The following is a 22,963-nucleotide window of genomic DNA, read 5'->3' as shown; positions in this document are numbered from 1 at the left end:
CTAATCCATTTCATCTTGTCCCTTCTTATTTCAGCTTGTAAAGATGAAAACTTTGTTGTTGTAAGGATCCTTCTCCTTTTGCTCAGACTTCATATTCTCTATGTCCTCCTTTCTCATCTTCTCTAAAAATGATCTGCTCTGCACACGCAGAGGAACAGAGATAGAGTGAGGTTTCAAAGGTCCACTATTCAGTCAACAAAAACTGAACTGATAGTAGACATGATGGTAATATAACAAACATGTTTGTTGGCCAGTAACTCCAGAGGCATGTAATTAAGTAATTATTTCACCTCTAATTGTACGTTGTGTGCATGGTAGTTGATGTTGTGAAAAAATATGTGTGTAGTGCGTGTGCATTGCCACAATGGCCTGATTGTCTTGACAGTTGCAACAAAGAGCAAACCAAAGAGTCAGAGCCAAGTAACAAACCACACCTTTGCCTAACAGACACACTGTCTGTACATGAATAATAGCAGGCTGATAAATCGATAGTATTGTTTTTATGCTTTAAAGGAAGAATCATATTAACTGGAATTCATTGCTCAACATTTTCATTCATCTCATCTTCATATGATGTAAATAAAACAGGGTTTTCTGCATTTCATTGCAAGATTACTGTCAAACAACAAAAGAAAAGTGTAAGGTGACAGTGCTGTATTCTAAGTCTGGCTTTGGAAACAATAACATGTTAAATGACAGTCATGCTGATCGCTTGGCCCTGCCCTCCATGTTTTCCTTTACTTATTTATAGTAAATACACTCATTGAGCAATGACATGGCGGCTACAGTTGGTTTTGGTCAATTATGGATGCTTGTCTGGAAAATGTCTTTATTAAGTCTTATAAAGCACAAGTATCACTTAAATTTGTTAATTTTGTTGTATATTTAATAACACCTAAATGTGGTTATAGCCCTGTATTTAGACATGTATAATGTGTGCAATTATATATTTATCACTTATGTCTGACCTTGTAAGGGAGAGCTGTTACGAGCCTGTAAAAGGTAAAGATAAAGTTCAGTTTTTTACTTTAAATATTTCTCCCTAATCTGACTTAACAGAATAAGAAACAGAACTAAGTGTGAGATGATGACTTATTAGTTGGGACAAGCCCTTTAGACCAAAATCCAGTTTATGTAATGGGTGTTGCAGGAGTGCAGAAAGGCCCATCTGTCTCTCTGCCTATTATCCGAAGCCTTAATCGGGACTTACAGCAGGGCAGGCTAAATAAACAGTAAGTAAGTTGTCTTGGGTAGAGGAACGTCAATGCCTGCAACTTGCTCAAGCCTTTGCTCTGAATGGTTCTGTATTGACCCCTCAGGACCCCCCGAGAATTCCCTAATTGAAAATTAATATTGAATCAATGCTGCGGGCCATTTGCATATTGATTATAAACATCCAGGAAGGCACCAAGTATGTCTGGGATCAATAGGGCCCTTCTGCAGCAGGCCGAGTGCACTACATCACATGGCAGCTGCCTGCTCCTGAGGTTAATGACTGCTGCTTGTTAAGGAGCTCTTGTCAGGTAGAATCCAGCTGCAGGGTCTTTCTGCCAAAGCTGGCAGCAGGTGAACTGTGGAGGGTGGAAGAGGAGGTACAGATGAAGGGGAAGTATGGGATTTGGGCAACCTCTTTCGTTTTAAGCGACATGGAATCCAAGTTCATCTCTGCATTAGATGTGTTAGCAACTTATAGACATTATTGTTGCTCTTTATCGAACAGTGTTTATGGCCTCCTTTTGTACTCCGTTATCTGTATTTTTGGGTCTTGGAACCCTAGCTTTGATCTCTGACCACTGCCAAATACAGAGCATAAAATACAACAACCATGTGCATTTATACTCTATATGTGTGTGTGTATATAAGAGAGGATAAGGAAGGGAGCCTGATCAAAGATAACACCAACCATTTCCATCCCCTGAGGGGAGAGAAAACAATATTGGGTAGATCTAAAAGGCCTTTTTTAATTTGGAGTGAAACTTTCACAGCATTACAAGACAAAGGAGACCCACAATCCTCCACTTTCAGGCACCTATTAAGATTCAACAACACATACATTCCTCTCCCAAACTCCATAATAGTTTCCACATGTTGAAGAGATGTTAAGGAGGCGTAAGGGATGGCAGCGGAGACAATGGAGTGAAAAGGTTAGATGCTGATAGGGGGAGATGAAGAAAGAGATCTCCATCAAACCATCGTCTCTGGTAACATGAGCATGGAATCACACAGAAACCTGACTGGCTGGTTTAGTGGCAATACTGAAGCCTGGTTAAACTAATGGGGCTCTCTAAAACTGGTTGATTCTCTGAACCCACAGGAGACAGCAGACCTGGTGTGAAGCACATGTGAGAGCAGCTTATCCTCCAGTATATGAAAGGCAAGGTCTTGAATTAATGCCTCTGTGCAGTCTGTGTCCATTCTCCCCTCGTCACCACCCCCACCTCAACCCACACCCTGCACTGGGAGCTAGGGTCTGGGAGCCAAGAATGGAGTGCCGGGCCCAGAGAACCAGGCTGCATCTGATTGCTTCATTACAGGCCCTTTCATTGACTTGGTTGCACTGAACTGATGAACTGAGGCAGTGGACAAGAGCACATAATAGGAAGAAATGAATTCTTATCACAGCCTTCTCAGGAGGCCAGTGGTCCTGCCTGGAGCCAACAGAAGCCATGACTGAATGAGGAGGGAGGGGGCTGTATCCGGGCCCATTCATGAGCCAGAAGCAGGATCTAGACTGAGGACATGATGAAGCTTTAGGATGTTGGATCAGTACACAGGGGAGGAACCATGAATCCACAGAGAGGCATATTATTGTAGGCAGCTTGTTTTAATGATTAATTTAGTGATTAGTGTTTGTTTTCTCGTGGTAACTGACACCCACGGCATAACATTTTTTCAATTGTTTATTCCAGCAGTCCTCCAGAGGCAGACCTCTGTTAGTTAGAGTCCCTGCTTTAGGCCTCATAGCAGCACCCAAACACCAACCACTGAGATGAATAATTAATTTTGTACCTTACTGGGCTCTCACCCCTAACTCTACAACCTCTGGCTAATGAGTGAGAAGAGTCTTCTTCAGCGAGGACAATAGCAGCACCCATTATAAAAACAACAGCAACACTAACAACCAGAGCCATGCATACAGTAGAAATGTATTATGTGATATAGCACAGCACCAATTTAGCAGCAGGCTTGGTCTCCATAGGGCAGAGGTTGTTAATCCCTGACCGGGAAGCTAGGGACTCCACACCTCTGACTAACCTGCTTATTTCCATGCCTGTATGCATAGTCAGCATTAAACTGAGGAGGAGTAGGAGGAGGGGGGTGGGGTGGGGGTGGGGGTGGGAAATCCCAACGTTTTACAAATGCTGTAGTTGTGATCCTTAACATTAACATAACAGTTTCCTGTAAAAGTTGAAGTTACCTTAAATTAACTGATGTTGTGTCATTATGTTCCACAAACGTGCATAAATTGAAAAACTATTTAGTTGAGACTGCTGATGGGCCGGTCATGTACCACACCTACCTGCCAATGTGCTCTGCTCTTCCCTCTTCCTCCCTGCCGCCATCAAATCTTTCCCCTCCCCCTCCTGCTCATACCTGTTCACTCGGCACAAAATGGATGCTGCAAAGCCATTTAATTGGCCTCCACTTCACAATTCAAGGGCATCTGAAATGTCCCTTTAATAATATCTCTTCGCCTACAGAGCTGTTCTTGACTGTGTTTAGGAAGAATGCACTTTGCAGTAAACAGGCGTCTTGTAGCCAGTGGACATAAGACAATCTTGGGCCTCATCCTAAAGATCTTTGACCTCAGTGATTGCCACTGGGGTGTTCTGGGTTTTCTTTTGTTTTTTTCTTTTTCTTTTTTTTTTTTCTTTTTTTTTTTTTTTAAGCAAGGAGTAAATGTTACTGTCTGTAACAGTATTGGATTTGTTAGTCATTTTGGTCATTTTAGAACAGCTGGCCCATGTTTTAGCCACATCATCAGTTCCATTTTTTTTCCTTTCCTGTCTCGTCCTCTCCCTCTCCTGTGGCTGAGCCAAAGATAACTGAGTAGCAGTTTTGACTGTAATCACTCCAAGTCTCTTTCTCTGGAGAGCAGCACAGCGGGCAGCACAGTTCCACCCCTCTAGGAGCTTTCAGCCCACTTTCAGAGTATCATGACATGTTCATGAAGAATCAGACGAAGACAAGATTGTACATCCATGTACATATATACGTTTGATACGTGTAATTTACACGCACACACCTTTAAACTTTAGCGCATTATGTTATTTCAAAAGATCTGTGTCCTAACAATAAACAATAATCAAACTGCGGTTAGGAAGAGAAAAAATTTGACCCACTCTGAGAGGGTACACTCAGTTGAACAAGCGGTAGAACCAGTTATGAATATACTTAACAGCTAAAAAAAAAAAAACAGCCCTCATGCAGGCTGAACTGTGTAGGCCTGCTCTGTCAAGTGTCATTCTGAGGCCTTTTTGTATCTCAGGTAAAATTGAAAGCCTAAAGCAATTTGGCATACTGATTAGGCTCATATTAATACAGGTTAGATATACCACTGAGATTAGAAGGATAACTAGTTTAAATGATGGTTGAGTTGGTGCATTACATCCCATCATCTGGCTCCGAGTCTATTTTGTAATTAAGGCTGTAAGGTGTGCGCATAATCAAATAAATAAATAATGCTGCCAGAATTATGTGATAATAAATTAATACATTACAAGAAGTGAATAAAGGAGCAGCTAATTGCATGAGATGAGTCTGTTTCATTAGCCTTTTGAGAGGAAATTTCATTGTATGCATCACAAGCCATACTGCCAGATGGAACCCAGTTTTTAAAGTATGCAAATAAGGATAAAGTATTGTGTTAGGAAAATCATAACACAGCATTTGAATAGACATCTAGTTGTGATTTTATTACCTAGGTTTGATGTAGTTTCATTGAACCTCTCTTCACTCCAAACAGCGACACACAGAAGTCAGGGAGAAAAGAGGACAACACAGAGTCTTTAAAGAGAAATGCCTCATAACCCAGAGAAAGGTGCTGACCTGTGCTGGTAGTCTCTACGTCTTTGAGGGTTTTTAGTGTCAGGCTGTTGGGGAGATATAAAGATATACGACTCCCTGAGTAAATGCTTTTTTTTTTTTTCAAATTTCAATATAACTTCAAATTTTTACTTATCGTCCTTCAACATGAATACATCAAAGGTTTATAAATTAGCCATAAAGGTGATCTGTACTACTATTTATGCTCAGAAAATCAAAAGTTATGTTGTTTTTTTTTTGTATACTTACAATACACTTTGCAGTATTGATATTCAGTTTTATTCTCTTTCTCTAGACCTAGTGTTGCAAGCAAAAAATAAACTTGGTTAAATGCATCTCCAATAATTGCACTGCAAAGTTGGTTGATTATTTTGTACATAATTACAGTGGAAAACAACCTGCCTATTAAGCCTTTAATGGCAGTAATACAGAAAGCAATTACCATTACTTTGCTGCTCATACTGAAAATAAAGATTTCTAAATTAAAAGGATCTTCTGACTACTGCAAAGGCTAATTGTGTGGGGTCTTGTACAGACATCTGGTTGTACATCATTTGTAAGGGCTAAATGCTGATCAGTTAGGAAGGCTTTTACAAGCTGTGTCCTAAGTGTGTGTTTTTGGGACTGCTCTGCTGCCAGGGAGTCTGATAGCTCTTGAATTATTTATCTATCAGGCTGCTGGACGGTAGTCACGGCGACCTAGGCCCCGTAGTGTTTGTCTGGCAACATCTCCCTCCAACAGTAGCCACTGGCAGACAAGGGAAGGGGTGCTAATGAGCAGGGCACAGTGTGCATGGGACCAGAATTTTCTAACCCTCCAACCGTTCCTAACATACAAACCCTCATCACTGAATAAAGACGCAAGAAAGATTTACAAAGATCTGAGTGCAGAACTTTTTAATTAGGGAAAAGATGAGGTTAGAAAAAGAAAAAGATTGAAAACGAAAGATAGAAACAACCACCCGTTTTCCTATTAAGGAGAAATGTCAAGCGCGGTGGTGAAGCAATAGTCTGTGTGCATCCCTTTGTTGTCCTCCCTGACATTGAAGGCTAATTTTTCATGGTTATTTGAACTGGAAAATGAAAGAGAGGTTTGCGATTATTTCCTATAAATGACAACACAATCGCATTACGCTTCAGTACAAACACAGAGAGGATATTGCCTTTTCATATTTCATGTGAAAGTAATGGATGGGCTATGCAAAGAGGAACAGAAAGAAAGACAAATGGTGAAAGAAAGCTCACTGTTTGATTTGTATTAGAAACAGAATGGCGAGAGGTAGCAGGAGTTTTTTTCCCCCAATAAGTGGTAGCACTCTCATAGATGTTTTAAAGTGCCTGTGCAGTGTAATCATTGGATTTCTTTAGCAATTAGCTATGAGCAACCAGCCGAGGTGGTTGTTAGAAGAAAAGTTGGCCAGTGTAACCACTGCAGTCTCTACTAGAAAAATATTTATCCACTGTAACGTCCCCACACACACACACACACACACACACACACACACACACACACACACACACACACACACACACCCCGTCTCCATGTATATCGGTACAGCTGTGTGATGTAACCAATAAAAATAAGTGTAAAAAATAAATACGATAAAACAGGAGCCCACCATCCTCCACTTCTCCTCTCAACTATCCTGAGGCATCTGAACTTAGGAAGCTGTTAAACTTTTTAGAGCAAACACGTGTGAATGAAACCCTATATTTTATATTTTAAATAAAATTGATTAGAGAAATTTGTATTCATAACCCTGTCAGATTCTGTTTTATCTCGGCGTACGCTTTTATAAACAAACAGCGAGTCAGGCGCAGGGCTGTGGATGGAGACAGGGAGGCAGGATGACCATCGAGCAGGATGGCAAACCAGCCAACTCTGATGGGGCATGCTGAGAAATGTGTTTGTGTACTTTAAGTTTACAAAGATTGAAGGACCAGCAGGAAAGCCTCTGCCGGCAGGACTCATGTAAATAGGACCCAAGTGGGAGCTGTGAGCCGGACTCCTAACACGCGCCGAGGTAGGCGCTACATACATCCAACCATGGCAACATTGATTTTCTGAGCTAATACCTCCACAGAACAGTCCACAGGCAGATGGATGCACTACAAAGATATGCAAATGGTGCATTCGATAAATCGACAGGCAGAGATCTTTTTCAGACAGTCCACTGTACTGGTCTGCAGTGCCTAAAAGGAGAGATAAACAGATAAGTACCTGTTAATGGACATGCACATACACAAGTGTGCACACTCAGACAAACATACAAGCACCTGCCTGTTACCTGGGAAAACTTGGATCGATAATAGAAATTTCATGTTAAGCAGAACCGCTTCAGAAAAGCACATCAAATAAATACGGGGACTATCCAGCATTAGCTTTTTATGTGAAAGGGCTATTTTTAATGCAGTATACTATATTTTTAATTTTCAAGGTTTTCTTCAAGAAACCTTTTTGCTCTGTATATTGTGTATAATAACAAAACAAACTGTGGGTATAGTCATATTCAGTGTGCTTATTAGTCAGATATGAAACAAAAGCTGCTGGGTGTATGTCATATATAATAGATGTGGGCTGTCTTGTTAAGCCCAGCAGGCTGTATGTGGCTGTGTCTCTGTGGAGAAAGGCTCTGAAGCTCGCTGTACCTGGTAATTAAAGAGAGTTTGTGGCAAAAGCCAAACATCAGGAGAGATGAGCTATGAACAAAAGAGCTGTGACAGTTTCAGGTTATGTGATTTTTGTGTCCCTTTTTTGCCAAATGAAAAATCAATACATTTTCCGGGTTATACATATTCAGAGTGTCCACCATGCTTCCGCCCTGATGGAGAGAGGGGTGGGGGGCTGTGGGCTAGAGTGGGGGGAGTCGCCTGTCCGCCTGTCATAACTGTACCATCGCATTTTCCAACCCACTGGTGAATATTTCAGAGTTGATGTGATTGCCCTTCATGACAGCGGTGATGCTTTTTTTTCTTTCCCTTTTTTTCAGACACCCCTTCAGCCACCCCCACACTCCGTCAACCCACCCTAGTTCTGTTTGGTCCCTTTGAATAGCTGCAAATAGGTGAAGGCATTGTAGTGTGAGCTGGAGGAAGACGAAAAAGACGCATTAATAACAGCAGGTTGATTTAAGAGGGGGCAGCAGTGGAAGACGATAAGCATAAATGCATGGCGGGGGGTGGCAGAGAGGCAGAGTGACTCTTTGTGCAGGACAATGTCCCTTAGGCAGAGTAGATGGAAGAGCACTGCCCAGTGATGTTTTTGCCCCCCATCCAGGCTTTTAGCCCACCATCCTAGCAGGGAAAAGTACAGCCTGCATCTTCCATTGTGTTCATAATATGTGTTAGTGAGCGGCCATCATCTTGGACATTCAAGGAGGTCACACACACACAGTGTGTGTGTTGTATGTGTGTGTGTGTGTGTGTGTGTGTGTGTGTGTGTGTGTGTGTGTCAGCTGGGGCAGAAGAGTGAGCAGTCCCTGAATGCTCACTCCCTGTGTAGCCACATTAACCTAGATCCTCCTATCCTTCATCACTCAAGTAAAACACAAAGAGAAAAGAACTAGAGCGGCACTCACTTTATCCACTTTATTTGTATCTATGTATCTAAACATGCCATTATCACGAGGAGTATTTCTAATTAGTGTCATTTCCCATGAGGTAACGCTTTAGGGAAAGCATTTAATATATTGCATGGTGCTCAATAACAGTTTCTAATTTACTTAAAGTATCAAGAGCACAAAGAAACAGTTAGCCACATTTAGTGTGTTTAAATATATGTTTTTTTTTTCTGCTAAATAATACTATTAAAAAACAAAACTTCTATGCATGACTCTGTGACCTGAATGCACCGAGTGTCCTTTAAAATGGCCAGTGACTTTGAAAGGCAAGGGGGATCAAATTAAGTATTGTGTGGGAGACCTATGAGGCTGGTTTGATGAGCAGGCACCACCGGGAGAGTAGTGGAGCATTGGAGGAGGGGGCTGCCGCGATATTGTTCTAAGGCAGTGTGAGCTATCACTGCTGTTTGTGATTAACTTGCCGTTTAAAGTTTTTTTAGTTATTAGCTGCCCTAACCCCGTACCCCTCCTCCTCCATCCCCTGCACCTCCTCCTCTGCTATCCCCCTTCCTCCTTTCCCCTCCTGCCCTCAGCCCCATGGAGACACAAAGTATTCATTCACATTTAGATCCTGAGGTCACAGCAGGGCCAGCAGGGAGAGGCCAGCGCGTCCCCCCATAGACAGGTCAGGAATCTAACACGTAACTCCGACCAGCAGCGCTGAGGTAGCTTACTCTTCTTTCCTTTCAAAATGTGAAAGTGTGTGTGGGAGAAAGGGAGTGAGGGAGGGAGTGAGAGCACGAATGAGAAAAAGATGAGACAGATGCACTTTCATTTTGTGTGCGTGTGGCTGATCTAGAGTTTGGTGCGTTTGCTGACATTTTACTACTTTGATTTTCAGTCATCTTAGATATTTATGTTCACATTTTTGAACATCTCACAACTGGAATACATGGAGTTAATCAGCTTTTATATATCAGTATGAATGTTTTTGCAAGTCATTTAAAAAGCACTTTTTGCACAGCATATCACATGTCCACATTTTAATTCAGCTTTGTAGTGCATTGACCATTATGATTGCTGATAATACCATGTTGTGGTTTACTGGTTGTTCATAAGCAAACCCCCCCCCCTTGTCTCTGGCCAGGTTGTGGTTTTATGAGAGGTAGTTTGTGAGGATGTAAGAAGGGGACGACTGTGTGCGTGTGTGCGTGCATGCGTGCGTGTGTGTGTGTGTGCATGTGCGTGCCAGCGTGTATGTGTGTGTGTCAAGGGGGGGGGGGGGGTTATGAGGGGTGGGAGTATTTTCCTGTGTGTTGTACTTTAAAAGGGGGTCTTGCGTATAGGGCGCAGAGGTGCTGATATGAGGAGCGGACAATGCATGAAAGCCCTCAGCATGGGTCCTGTGTCTCATTGTCCCATGGTACCCTCCTGTCACTTTCATTTTGCACCCTCTAGTCCAGAGTCAGGCCAACTTTGATATAAGGAAGGGGTGCAAGGGATGATGGGGGGAGCAAGAGGGGGATTTTTAAAAGAAGAAGTAGGGGAGAAAGATAGAGTCTGTGAAGTGTGAAATAAGATTGCTTTTTATCCGACAGTGCAGCGCTAAAGAAAAGGAAGCTGTCCGGGCCTGGATAAAGCGGGGGAAGCACACCTCTCTGATTTACAGTGCGGCCGTGTAACACCTGGTTAAAATGATAACAACAGCCTCAATAATCATAATGAGAGTAATGAGAGCTTAGACCCACACAAGAGCCCAGAGAGAAGCAGAGCTCAACCCTCACTCCCAGTACTCGAGAGCCGGGGAGAGGGAGAAGCTCAGCTCAGCCCCCGCACTGGTTCTCCAGGACTTATGAAAGCCAGGAGAGAGATAGACAAGACACTGTTGTTGACTAAGATTCTGTATATGCAACAAAAAAGAGCAGAGTATAACTACTGTTTGAGGAACACTGGAGCCATTTGCAGGTAGGACTGGGATTCTGTACTTTAAGAAAGGCAGTTATCATCATAACAGTATATTCTGCTGAGGCCGAGGATGGAGGAGGAGCCTGACCTAGTGAAAGATATCTAGAGTGACTATTATTACTTGCTGCTGCTCTTCTCTACAGTCTGGGAAGGAATACTGGAAAGTGCAGTGGTTACCATCAATTATTTATTAGGCCGTTTGTGCTTGTCAGTCTGATTAGCATTAGTGTAATCACTGCTCTTCAGGGGAAAGGAAGGCTGCTCTCTCTCATCTGAAGGTAATCTTGCCGTTTTCAGTGTCTCATCTTCACCGGACACCTCTTGCATAGCATCTGCTTTTGTCATCTCCACATATTTCTTGCCTTTTCCCCTTCCCCGTGTGTCTCTGTCTGTTGCTGCTCGGCCCCTTCCCCCTCTCCGCACCTCATTAATGTGCGTGAGCAAGTAGCACTCTCCCAGCTTGTAGAGAGTGACACCTATGGGCCTGATTAAGCCTCTGCACTTGCTGGCAAAAACACGAGAGGGGAAGATGGTGTGTGAGTGCGCGCGTATTTCTGTGTGTGTGTCTGTCTGTCTGCGGGATGTTGGAACAGAGAGTCCATGGACTGTCCCCACTGAGTGACTGGCAGAGCAAAGCTGATATTTATATGCTCAGAACAGATGAGTGTAATCTCTGTGTCGGCAATGGGCTTATTCAGCTTGCATGATTAGATTAATGGAACTGTTTCATATCATTGTATTAGGATGGTTAATGAAGACAATTAATTAGAAGACAACCTTCAGGCTATTGTCCTTTACATCTCTGAAATTTGGGTTAGAAATGGCCTGCTGCCATAGCTTTGAGTGTTTCTCCTCATCTATTTTCAGAGTTAATCTATGGCTACAGTTTTAGTGTCTCTTCCATTTGCATCCTACTCTTAGGCCACTCATGACCTTTCATTAATTATTGTCGGCCTGGCTTTAATCATTCTGTAATACCGTTGGAGATGAGACGAGAAATAGGCAAAGCCATTTACCACTTAAAGATTTGACGCTTCTCCTGGAATTAAATGTCTTCATTTCTGCATAAATTATGGACTTGGCTGTGTGTTGTGTGTGTGCTAAAAGTGTCATACATGTTGATTAGACACCGAAATAAAAACAAATTGAAAAAAAGAAGGAAGAAAAAAAATATCAGTGCACATGTGAGCATGCACATTGTGTGTTCAGGAAGTTGGGGGTGGATACAGGGAAGCTGAATGGCATTAAAATGTTGGCTGCCTATCACAGCAATGTTTAAGCACAAAGTGTGTATTAATGTGTAGGTGGGGAATTAGTCTCACTACAAGTGTCACATAGCTAAGAAATGACACCTTGCCCCGTTTTTAAAGGTGAAAAAATTTACCTGGGGATTATTTTGTAATCTGAGCACCTATGCAGCTGTACAGTATCCTAATGCTCGCACAGTTGTGGAGATTTATGCAGGCAGGAGTTAGATGGGATTTTGGGACTCTGGTTTTCTGGGAATGTTTAAGATCCGCCTCACCAGCATGGGATGGGCTGCACTGGATGGAATTCATGGGTTGCCTTGGAAACATAATAGAAACATGGTTAAAAATAAAAGAATAAAATGTATTCATTTCTGTGGGATCCGGGGAACACTTAAATATGCTTTTTACTAGGAGCCAGTCATCCCTTTTAAATATCTTTATTTAAACACGGGATCATTGGATCACAGGATCGGCTTTTAGCAGTAATGTGTAACAACACAGTTCATACATCTATCACTCTGCTCAGCTGTTTCCTACAGCATTTGATCAGCAAGCAGGAAATGGAGGATCCTGCTCCTGTCCTGCCAGTAATACAAAGGTGTTTTCCACTGACTTTGATTTTTTTAAACTGAGTAACCCTATAAGCATGCAGTTTTATCTAAAATAATGCAGCTATTGTTATGGCAATAAACACATATTATGATTTTGTAGCTATAGTTAGCATTCACTCAACCTTTAACAAAGATAGCTCTTGTAAATGTATTTTAAAAATGGTACAAAATATGCATCCAACCTTTTTATTTTAAGCTGTTGAGAAAAACGTTTTCTTTCACATATGCAGCAGAGCATGTCAAATAAAAAAAACAATTTCCTTTAATGTAGTTTTCGTTTATAAACATGACTTATTTGTGTAAGGCATCTCTGTTTACCCATGAGACAAAAATGAGGTGTTTCTGAATATTCTCATCTATGAGTAGGAATTGGCATTGGTAAAGGGTCTGTGAGAATAGCCATGTGGTTCAGAGATGAATGAGTGTTCAAAGTGTATCTGTTATAATGACACATACCGGAGTTTGAGAACACAATGTCAACACTATATACAACGTATGCAATGTTTCATAACTGATGGGATAAACAGTGAGTGCTGGGGATAATGTAACATCATAAAAGTGGTTTTGGCTGTGGGTAGTCATGTGGTGAGCTAGGATTGGATGTGTGATGACTGCAGGGCTGAATACTTGAACAGGATATTTCAGTAGCTGTTGTAGCATTGTCAATATGTCAATAGCTCATAGAGTAGAGACCTGAGCATGAAAGCATTTTCAAAAGAGCATTTAAGTACATTTGCTGAGAATTAGCTGACTTGTGTAATAACTGATAGGGCCTATTGACTGCGGCCTAGTTTACTGTTGTCAAATCAATGCTATTGCATGCAAGTCCCACTACTTTTAAACAAACTTAACAGGCAAAGGGGATGTTCAGGGGGCACTGGAGGGAAATAAACAAGATTGATGCCCTTTTTATTATCTGTTTTTGCTATCTTTTCCTCTGTGTGTTACTTACAAATGGCATTATCGGATATCCATTGTTTGGACTTCGATGCTCCTAAATGGCCTGATATATTGAGCTGAGGCTTTTAAGGTGGTTACAGGGGATTTCTGCCTTTGACTTGGCATAAAAATAAAAATGAATTGTGGCTTTGAAAGTTTTAAATATTCATGCTTTTATTTCTTCTTTTTTTTGGCAATTGTAGCATAGAAGAAGTGAAATGAGACTTTTATTGTATTGTTGGTAAGTAACCTAGCAGATTGCAGCAGGGGACAGTAATGTATGTGTGTGTTTGTGTTCATGTGTGCATGTGTGTGCGAAAGAGAATGGGGGCTTGTCTAGTATAAGGTCTTTCTCATGATACTGCTCTCACAATTATTTTTCCATCTGCCCACTTCAGACCACATGTGTGCTTTTTTTCTGCAGTTTTATGTCCACATTAAACCGAGGAAACCATATTTGTGTCATGGTCTTGAATACATGGAGAAATACAATAAATTAGGTCTCAATGCAATACACAATATAATACTACTACCACTACTACTACTACTACTATTACTACTAATAATAATAATAGTAATAATACTAATATTACTATTACTACTTCTACTACTACTACTACTACTACTAATAATAATAATAATAATAATAATAATAACAATAATAATAATAATAATCATGATAAATTCTCCTTCCCCTACAATTCAATTCAGATTTAATAATTCTTGTCAAAATAAATTTCACAGTGATGATCAGACAGCACAGGACAGAGAGCAGAAAGCAGATTCTGCCCTCTTTGTCTGCTAGCCTTGCAACTGTGTGTCAGCAAATGTAATTGTTGCAAGCTCCTATAGAAAAAAACGCTGCCGTCCCTTTAAGTGCTTCCACCAATTCTGATGGCGTGGTGATTTACATATCCCGTCCTCCCTCCCCCTTCAGGAGAGCTGAGCGAGGATGTGGAGGCTGCTAGTGAGACCACCACAGACCAGGAGGACCAAACCAAAGACAGAGAAAGTGGGGGGGAGAAGGAGCTCACCAAAGGGACAGGTAAGGCCAATATTTACACCACACACATTTAGGGACTACTATTCACAGGAAACATGTGGCTCTGCTCCTGAATGGTGCTGAACAGCAGGCCTTTTATCTAATTAGATTACACATATTTTAACAAAATATTGAGAGCATTTTTAGCACGAAACACTCAATCCCGAAACTCCCTAAATCCAGTTCTATTTTTCAGTGGCTGCTCTTTCATGCTTCAGGTTTCCAGGCATTAAATCCCATCAGATACAACTGGGATAAACTGTCAATTTAGGTAATATGTTCAGGTGACATGTGACCCATGTTTTGTCTTTGCTCAATAGGTGATGTGAAGAGAGGGGCCTGTATGTGTAATTCCAGCTGAGCCATGTGTGTACGCACATGTGATGGCACTGCCCTTTTCTCAGTTTTGCTGCACACACACAGGAACATAGACAACATTTACCTGTGTTTAATGTTATCAGATCAGGATGGTTTTGTCTGTGGTCCTCTTTATTGACAGGTGTTGGTGGTGACTCGTAAGCAGGGGGTTGGGCTTAGGGTGAGGGGAGGAGCTTAGGCGTAAACAATCTCTGGCCAAGGGCAGGCTGCAGCTCCTTAAAAAGCATTTCAGCATTTTAGGATCTAATCTCACAAATGTTTTCAAATTAGAGGATATTTCCAGTTTGAATGGTTCATTCAGTGATACATTGTCATCATAGTATGCATGTGTGGATTTTCTTTTTCACTTTGTGGGGCAAATAATAACAATTTGTGTGCTACATGGTTAAACAGCTTTAAACATGAAACCCTAAACTTTTGAGTGCTATATTGTTTAACAGAAAGAGTTTTTACAGTGAGAGATGGCGGCATCGCTGAGAGTTGATGTAAAAGAACCAGTTGAGGTTCTTTTAGCAGTTGTGATTCTGTTGATGGTGGTACTGGTAGAAGTATTGAAGCAAAAACAATTGTAGTGATGGTAATAAAAGTAAAAACTAGTATATGAGCTAATTTAATAACACTTATGCTCTGAATGGAGAAAAAAAGTTTTTCCTCAGATTGCCAGATGTGTAATAGATGTTGATACTTAAAGTGCTTTTAACACAAACACCACCCTCAAACTGTGCTGCCCAACTTTATCTCCTCCACATGAGTGAAACTTCTCAAACACAAGTTTAATAAGAGTCAAGTTTAAAGCAACAGTCAAAAACTTGATTTTGTCCCACATACTGCACAGTGCATGTGCATCATTGCATCTAATTGTATATAGTGCTTTTGTTTACTGATTGTCTTCAGATTTCACAAATGTCAATGTAAATGAAATATAGTTTCATTTTTCTTTTTCTATGCACAATTTACTTTGTATGCCTGTGTTGGAAAAACAATGCTGGCAGTTAAGACATCTCTTATTCAATAGAAGAGATTTCTGATAATGATGACACTGAACAGTAACCGGCCTGGGTAGATGCTTCTCACTTGTCTAACTTCTTGTGTTTCTGCAGGATGTTTTGATTTATACTAGTCAGGTTAAAAGCTGGAAAACAATTCAGACCTTTTGCATACCTAAGTTTTTTATAAAGTGCAGCAAAAAAAACTTCATCACAGTGTTTGAAGCCCAGCCTTTGTAAAATGTCTTTGATATTCGAACTTCTATTTTAAATGAGGCTGAGTTGTTTGTGCTCTTTGAAAGGGCGACACTCTTCTTTGATGGAAGAAATAATGATATGCATGCCTGACTGAATATGGCTAAAAGTATGTTTTAGCACATCAAAATAAAGCACTTTAAAAAGCATTAAAATGAGCTGGCCGATTAATAATTCACTCATACCTGTGGTGCACAGGAAGACGACTCCTCGCATTAGGATTCCTCCTTTTTGAAAGGCATGCAATTTGATACAAGCATATTCAGTTCCTTTCCTCCCCTCTGTCAGTCGCTAATCACCAAATAAGTGTGTTTCTGTGTTTTCACAAAGGAAATATGTGCTTGCATATGAAAAATTTACAGCTTCCCAGCAGCTTATTAGAAACGCTTAGTTAAAAATAGCATGTGCATTAGGGAACCAGGTCTGAGGTTCTGTTTGATGTCAGTGAAAAGGTGGGTGGGTAGGCTGGGGTGGTGGGTTCAAGGCTGTGTTGTCAGCGAAAGGTAGACAGCTGTAGTTTAATGGAAGGGTCCCTTTTTGTACTTCAAACTTTTTGTGATGGATGAATACAATGCCCATTCAAAGGAAGCGCAGAAAACCTGTCTTGTACGAAAAAAGCGAGGAAGACCTCACAATGCATTTGGTAAACAGAGGAGCACTTGTTTGGGCCTGTGATTGTCTGAAGATGTTTGTACAGTAGACACACAGATGGTGTGTATGTTAGAATATGGTGTACGAGCGTCTCGGCCAACCTGTTATTTATCTGAAAGGTGCTCAGTCTCCCACTGTCTGAGGATGAGCTGTTTCTAAGGTCCATCATTAGAACTACTGAAGTATTTCTTCTCATCGCTGTCATGTAGCTGTTGGAACAGAGCACAACATTGTTCCTTTACAAATGACAGTCACTGTCAGACAGACAGCGTTAGCGAACACAGAAAAAAGGCTTCCTCCCTTTTAAAGCCACTGTCAATCTTATTTTCTCTTTCTTGTTCCACAGCTCCTCAGTATTCATTAAAATCATTTAGAGGTACATCAGAAGACTTTGTAAAATGCATATGTATTTGGCATGTCATCTCTTGAAAGATGCCTTCATTATTCGGTTGTTTTTTATTTATCTTTAAGATAGTACGTATATACAGATACATGCATTCAGACATATGTAAATGTCATATGCTCCCAACACTACAGGCAATATGTGGTGGAACTTTTCTGTGATTATACAGTACAGTATCATAAGGACATATCCAGATAGAAGAAAATACAAGTTAACAGCAAAAGTAATTATAAGTGGAATACTGAAATCTTAATGTATTTGGATAATGATGTTCATGTTGGCGGTAGCTATAACTTAATCATCCAGCGTGATTAGTAATTCAGAGGGTCATTTTTAATGCTAGGTATGAAATATGTATAAATGGACAGCCATGAGCTTCTTTCCGCGTACCTTCTTCACCTAGCTGAGACAGCACTAGCAAAAGGGAAGAGCTTCTGCATAGGAGCTGGATCCTTACCTTCATTAAAGCAGGTGGTGTATTTATGCAGTAGCTGAACATATGGGGATGCAGCAAGGAGAAAGGCAGGCAGGATGGCGGCGAGTATGGGGGAAATAGGAAGGTGAAGAGAGCAGAAAGAGGAGGAAGGAGGGGAATTGTTAATGCACCTGCAGACTTGGACACAATGTGATATGACATATTTAACATAAATGTACGGGAACGGTTGTATTGAAAGTTGGGGACCCTATATAGGGAGATGGGGAAGAGGAAGAGAGAAGGTCTCTCCATTCTTGTGCTGGGAGGATGAAATTGAGCTTGATAAATAATTCTTTTCATACCTCTTTCCTTACATTCAATTTATGGGAGAAGGAGTAAGGGGGGGGTGTTGAAAAATTATATTTCAGCCTAGATTATCCACATTCTCAGACCAGCAAAACCGATGAAGATCAGACATATTCATAATTAGACAAAAACAAATGATTGTTAATGGTAAGAAGGTAACACATAGGGAGATATACAGTATTCCACTCATATTCTGTAACCCATGATTTTTCAAAACTCAGGTAATATAATGATAGTTTTAAATATGTTTTTAAACACATCCATTTGCCTGGTTAGCATACATACAGTCCCTTTAAGTTATGTCATTTTGCGAGTCTGTATTTAAAAAGGTAAATCATGTAATCTGTGTCTATTTAGCAATATTTCTTTCTGCCCTCTGCAAATTCCTGAAAAGATATTTAAAGCTAGTCAGAATATCAGAGAAAAGATTTACATAAATTTATATATATTGCAGCGTTTACTGCTTCAACGTAAACTTTGTAATGTTGTGTGCAAATGCTTATAGTCTGCTGCTTTGCTGAAGTCCAGATTTTTGTCTGCTTTGAGGAAAAAGTGTTTTTAGATGTCATCGTTGATAAATGATGTCACAGCCTTGGGTGTATGTTTGTATGCAGTGAATCCCTTTTTACTTTTTATTATCACTCGCTGGACTTTGTCTTTGCTAGCTTGGGCTTAAATGTTGGTGTTGTTAAGGTACAAGTGTGTAGGAGTATTTGTGGATCACCAATTAAAGGTGATGTGCCGGTTCCAATTTAGCATTTGATTAGCTGCAACACGCTGTTCTTACACTGCCTTTGTGCAAATAGTGCATATTTTCCTGTTTCATTATGCCCAAAAACATTGCTTTTACTTGAAATAAAATCTAAATATTTGAAATCTATATTTATACATATTTAAACCTTTGTGCATTCTAGACTAATAAGAACATCTGTGAATTATTTGAAATGAGATAGTAACAAATTATAATCCTTACAGATTGTCTAACAGATTCACTTGACTGTACCAGCACCTGTGTCTATGTTGCAAACCTGTGCTGTGTTTTCCTCTATCACGAGGCTCCTACAGTAGATTTTCACACAGACCAGCTAAAAGAAATGTTCCAAACTATTTTCAGTCAAATGTTGCCACTTAAACCTGTGAAACTATTTAAATGAAGACTGGGCAGCTGGCTGTGCTCACAGTAAACTCTGTTCTCTGTGTGTGCCTCTCTTTCTGTGTGTGTGTGTGTGTGTGTGTGTGTGTGTGTGTGTGTGTGTGTGTTTGTTTGTTTTTGGCTCCTCATCCAGCTGTGTGTTTTTGTAAATGTGCTTGAGCGTGCACATACAGGTGTGCCGTGTGTAGGAGAAGCAGATGTTGTGTTGTACACTGTAGATGCTGCATTTCGTCTGTATAATGAACATGATGATTAGCATCCCCTAGACGCAGCACTGTGGCATTGCAGCCTTCTCATTTTTTATTGTGCTGTTAAACCTCTGGTGTTGCTCACTCAGGAACAGACATACCAAATGTTATGAATTGTTCTCCATATAACAGTGCAGATATGTAGATTTAATATTAGCTGTGGCTGAAGTTGAAATTGCATGCTTATGGTTAGTTACAATCAAATTATTCAAGTTTATGTTATTGTTACTCTGAGCTGGGAGACATTCAGCACAGTGGTGATTTGTTGTTATTGCTTTAAAACCCTAAGTAGTATGAGAAATCAGGAGACAGAGCAGTGAAAATGTTTACATATTCATATCACGTCCTTTGAGTGCTTGTCATCCCTCAAATTATAATTCCTTTTGTCTTTGAAGATAATAGGCCATAAATTGTCCTTGTTTGTGAGCCAACTCCCTGAAAGCTCAGTGTTTATGGGCTTTACCACGGGGTGTCTAATGGCCAAGTACCAGCACTGTGTCTCTGAGCGTCCTGTAAAGGTGAACGTCATGTCATCCTGTTGTTCACCGGCCTGGAAATTATTAATGCTTCTGCTAATTAATAACTCCTCTCAATTTCTTCATCATGGATTTGCCTTTTTAAAAATCATGTCGTTAGGCTGCATAACACTCTGACACTATTTCACTCGCTCTTTTACAATACAGTTTAGTGTTAAGTTCTATAAATGCAGATTTGGACTGTAATAAGCAGTGATTTCATATGTAGCTACGATATGAAGCTTTATTCCAACATTTCAGTTTTCTTGTATTTCCTTTATTAATGCATAATAATTGCCTGAGAAATATAAGATGAAATGGAACACTGCCCTTTATTGCTCTGGGCTCTGACACAGGCTATAGATTAAAAACCTGGATAGAAATGGGAAAAAGAAAAGACAATATTCAGCTATTGTTAGCATAGCATTAAAAGAGAATGACTTGTAGCACTGGGGGAGTTGAATCATCTCCATATTAATGGCCAACTTGCCGAGGGAATAGAGGTGAGAATTTTCCATGGTGCAAGAGATGTAGAGGGGTGTCGGAAGCCCTCAGCAGTGTGAAGGTGAAAGGTTTCAGGGAGCTGGGGATCAGAGGACACACTTTTCAGAAAGTGCACTACTGATGATCCTTGTGTTTCACTATGCAGAGGAATTGTGGGTGTGAGCTGAAGTTTAAAGTGATTGGCAGACTGTGGCTGTTCTGGGCAAAGTGACAGTAAAGCTATGCAGCCTTGTTGGCGTGGACGAACTGGATGATAGGTTATGTTTTTTTTTGTTTTTTTTTTACAACCGGAGGCCTGAAGCTGGCATGGCAAGACAGGAACTGTGGTAATGAGGGGGCAGAGCCTCCGGAGATGATGAGGACCCCATGTCAGTAAGCAGGAGGGGAATTTCCCTCCAAAACAGCAGGAATTTTTTTCTCCCATCTTCCTTACATATTGTTTACTGTAACTCACATTTTAGGATATGGATAACCTCTCCCAAGGACAAAGCAAATTAATTGCAGCTGTGATTGCACTCCTGGACAATTTCGATGGCAGATGACCTGTTGTGGTTAATTCCGTCTGTGCTGTGTCAGTCGCTCTGTCCAGCTGCCATCTTTTTCTCCCCTTGAAAGCACAACAAGGCCGTGACTGCTCTAAACGCCGTTGCACTGTGCTGACAGCCCCTTTGCTGCTTGAATAACACAGTCCAGCTATGGGAGGTGAGACAAGGTGCCAAAGTCCAATTCACTTACGGGACTCAACAGCACAAAAGCCTCTGGTTTACGGAAAAAGGACATGAATTAATAATCACCTAATTGACTCTTAGGGGTTTTTTGCACTCCTGCTCTGCCTTTTGTGCTTTCAAACAAAAGCCCACCCTGTGTATCTGTCAGAAGAGGTTTGGTGTTGATGGGGGCTCTGTGTCTAATGACCAGGCAGAGGAGGTCAGGGAACAGACAGACTCCTGACAGATATTAAGGTCCTCTGACAGAGGATAGTGGTCTCTGTGGAGGACTATTTGTGAACAGGATGAGCATTGTTAATCTAGCCAACCACTGAGGTTTGAATACATAACAATACTGTTGTTTTATGTCTTCTTGAAGCAGTATCACTCAGGAAGTTCTTCAAATTTTCACTGTAGCCATACAAGGCCCAGTGAAAATGTAACTCAAAAGTAACTTGAGCAGAGTGACTGCAATATTGAGAAAACAGCAAGAATTCTTCTTCTTCTCTCTCTTTTTGTGAAAATATGTTTTCACTACTTCACTATGATTGTATTTTTTCGTGTGAGCACTCTATTGCCCCCGCCAGTAGAACATCAGAAAGTATAACTAAACTTTACCTCTAATTGTTATCAGCTATATTTGACATCCATAGCGTAACTCACACTGTTATACCCTGCTCTATCAGGACCCAATGTTTTGGTCATTGGTTCTGATCACCTGCTGATATTGTAGATCCATGTCTCTCATGTGTGCACATCTATGCTCTGACACCAGTGTCCAATGTGCCGTGTTAAACTGTACGTAATGACAACAACCAAAAAAAAAAAGAAAAAGTGTTTTTTTTATCTCTATTTCATTCCCAGCTTTTCGATGTTTCGGTCATTTTTTTCATCACTGTTGACAAAGTAAAACAGGATACAGTAGTTGGATGTTAGTCACAGTGCCGGTGGTGGTGTCAGGGTGTAGGATTCTCAAGAGATGGCGATTGATCAGATTTATGGAGTCCTAACTGGCCGTGACGAGAGAGACCGCGACTGAGTAAGCCTCCCCAACCCTCCATCTGTCCCCCCTCTCTCTTACTTTCTCTCTCTGTCTCACACACATAAACAAAACACCCTGCGCTAGAGAGCTAGAACGCTGGTTTGGGCCCTACTACAGCAGCTCTCCAGTGCCTTGGCATAAACAGCCACTTGTCTCACCTCTCTGGTGCTAATTATGTAATTGTGGAAGTGGAATATACTTATAATCAATTATGTTGATCCTCTTAAAGGATACTTGTGTCTACTTAGTCCATGCTCACTTTATGTACTGTATGTATGCACTTCATAGTTGCGGCACTGTATTACTTGCCGTATCTTATGCTCGCATGAAAATTGAAAGAATTACTTTTTTACACTTCACCTTTCTGTTACTTAAAAAAGTTAAGTAATTCTTAGTAAAGGAAACTTACACATGTAAGTTGTATTCTTATATTTGTTTTTTCCTTCCATGCACAAATACAGTACAGCTGAAAATTTTTTTTCATTTTCTTTCAAATAAAAATGTGATATTTCCTCTGATATTAATAGTTTGAACAGATGCTGTCGGTTTTAAGCTACTGTATGGCTGCTTTGCTGTCCTCTGTTCTTGCCCCATGACTTAAAGAACAGTTGGTTTTCCTCCCCTCTCTGTGAAACTTATTATAAGAAATCAAATAGCTACCTGTTGTATGAGCTGCTGAAGGAGAGAAGAAAGCCTACGTGTAAAGGTTGTATTCCCTAACTATGATGCATAGTGCATCAGCAAAAATAGAGAGCAGTGTGTTATGAAGGAAAAGGATATGTTGTTATCAAATGGAATTAGGACCCATAAACTTGAAGTGAATACATGTTGGCATGGTTTTGCTATATAGTGTGAAAAATCACTAGACCAACCAGATTGTTGAAATGTGAAGGTGACCACCGATGACCGTTGTTGTTTTCCTCAAGA

General features: G+C 40.7%; 1 protein-coding gene across 3 annotated transcripts in view; it reads left to right on the top strand.

Moving 5' to 3' along the window:
• zfhx3b (zinc finger homeobox 3b) overlaps positions 1 to 22,963 on the top strand; it is a 196,118-nt gene that overhangs the window by 152,875 nt on the left and 20,280 nt on the right. For 2 of the 3 annotated variants that reach the window (XM_056382906.1, XM_056382896.1), the window contains one exon: positions 14,309 to 14,416. The exons of the other annotated variant lie outside the window; for it this stretch is intronic. In XM_056382906.1, the coding sequence (XP_056238881.1) occupies positions 14,309 to 14,416 (108 nt within the window). The remainder of the gene's footprint in view (positions 1 to 14,308; positions 14,417 to 22,963) is intronic. 3 annotated transcript variants of the gene reach the window in all.

This window comes from Seriola aureovittata, chromosome 1, assembly GCF_021018895.1.
Source record: "Seriola aureovittata isolate HTS-2021-v1 ecotype China chromosome 1, ASM2101889v1, whole genome shotgun sequence".
In the NCBI taxonomy this organism is placed as follows: domain Eukaryota; kingdom Metazoa; phylum Chordata; class Actinopteri; order Carangiformes; family Carangidae; genus Seriola; species Seriola aureovittata.
Note: the sequence above shows the minus strand (reverse complement) of the source record. Positions and strands in the feature narration are given on the sequence as shown.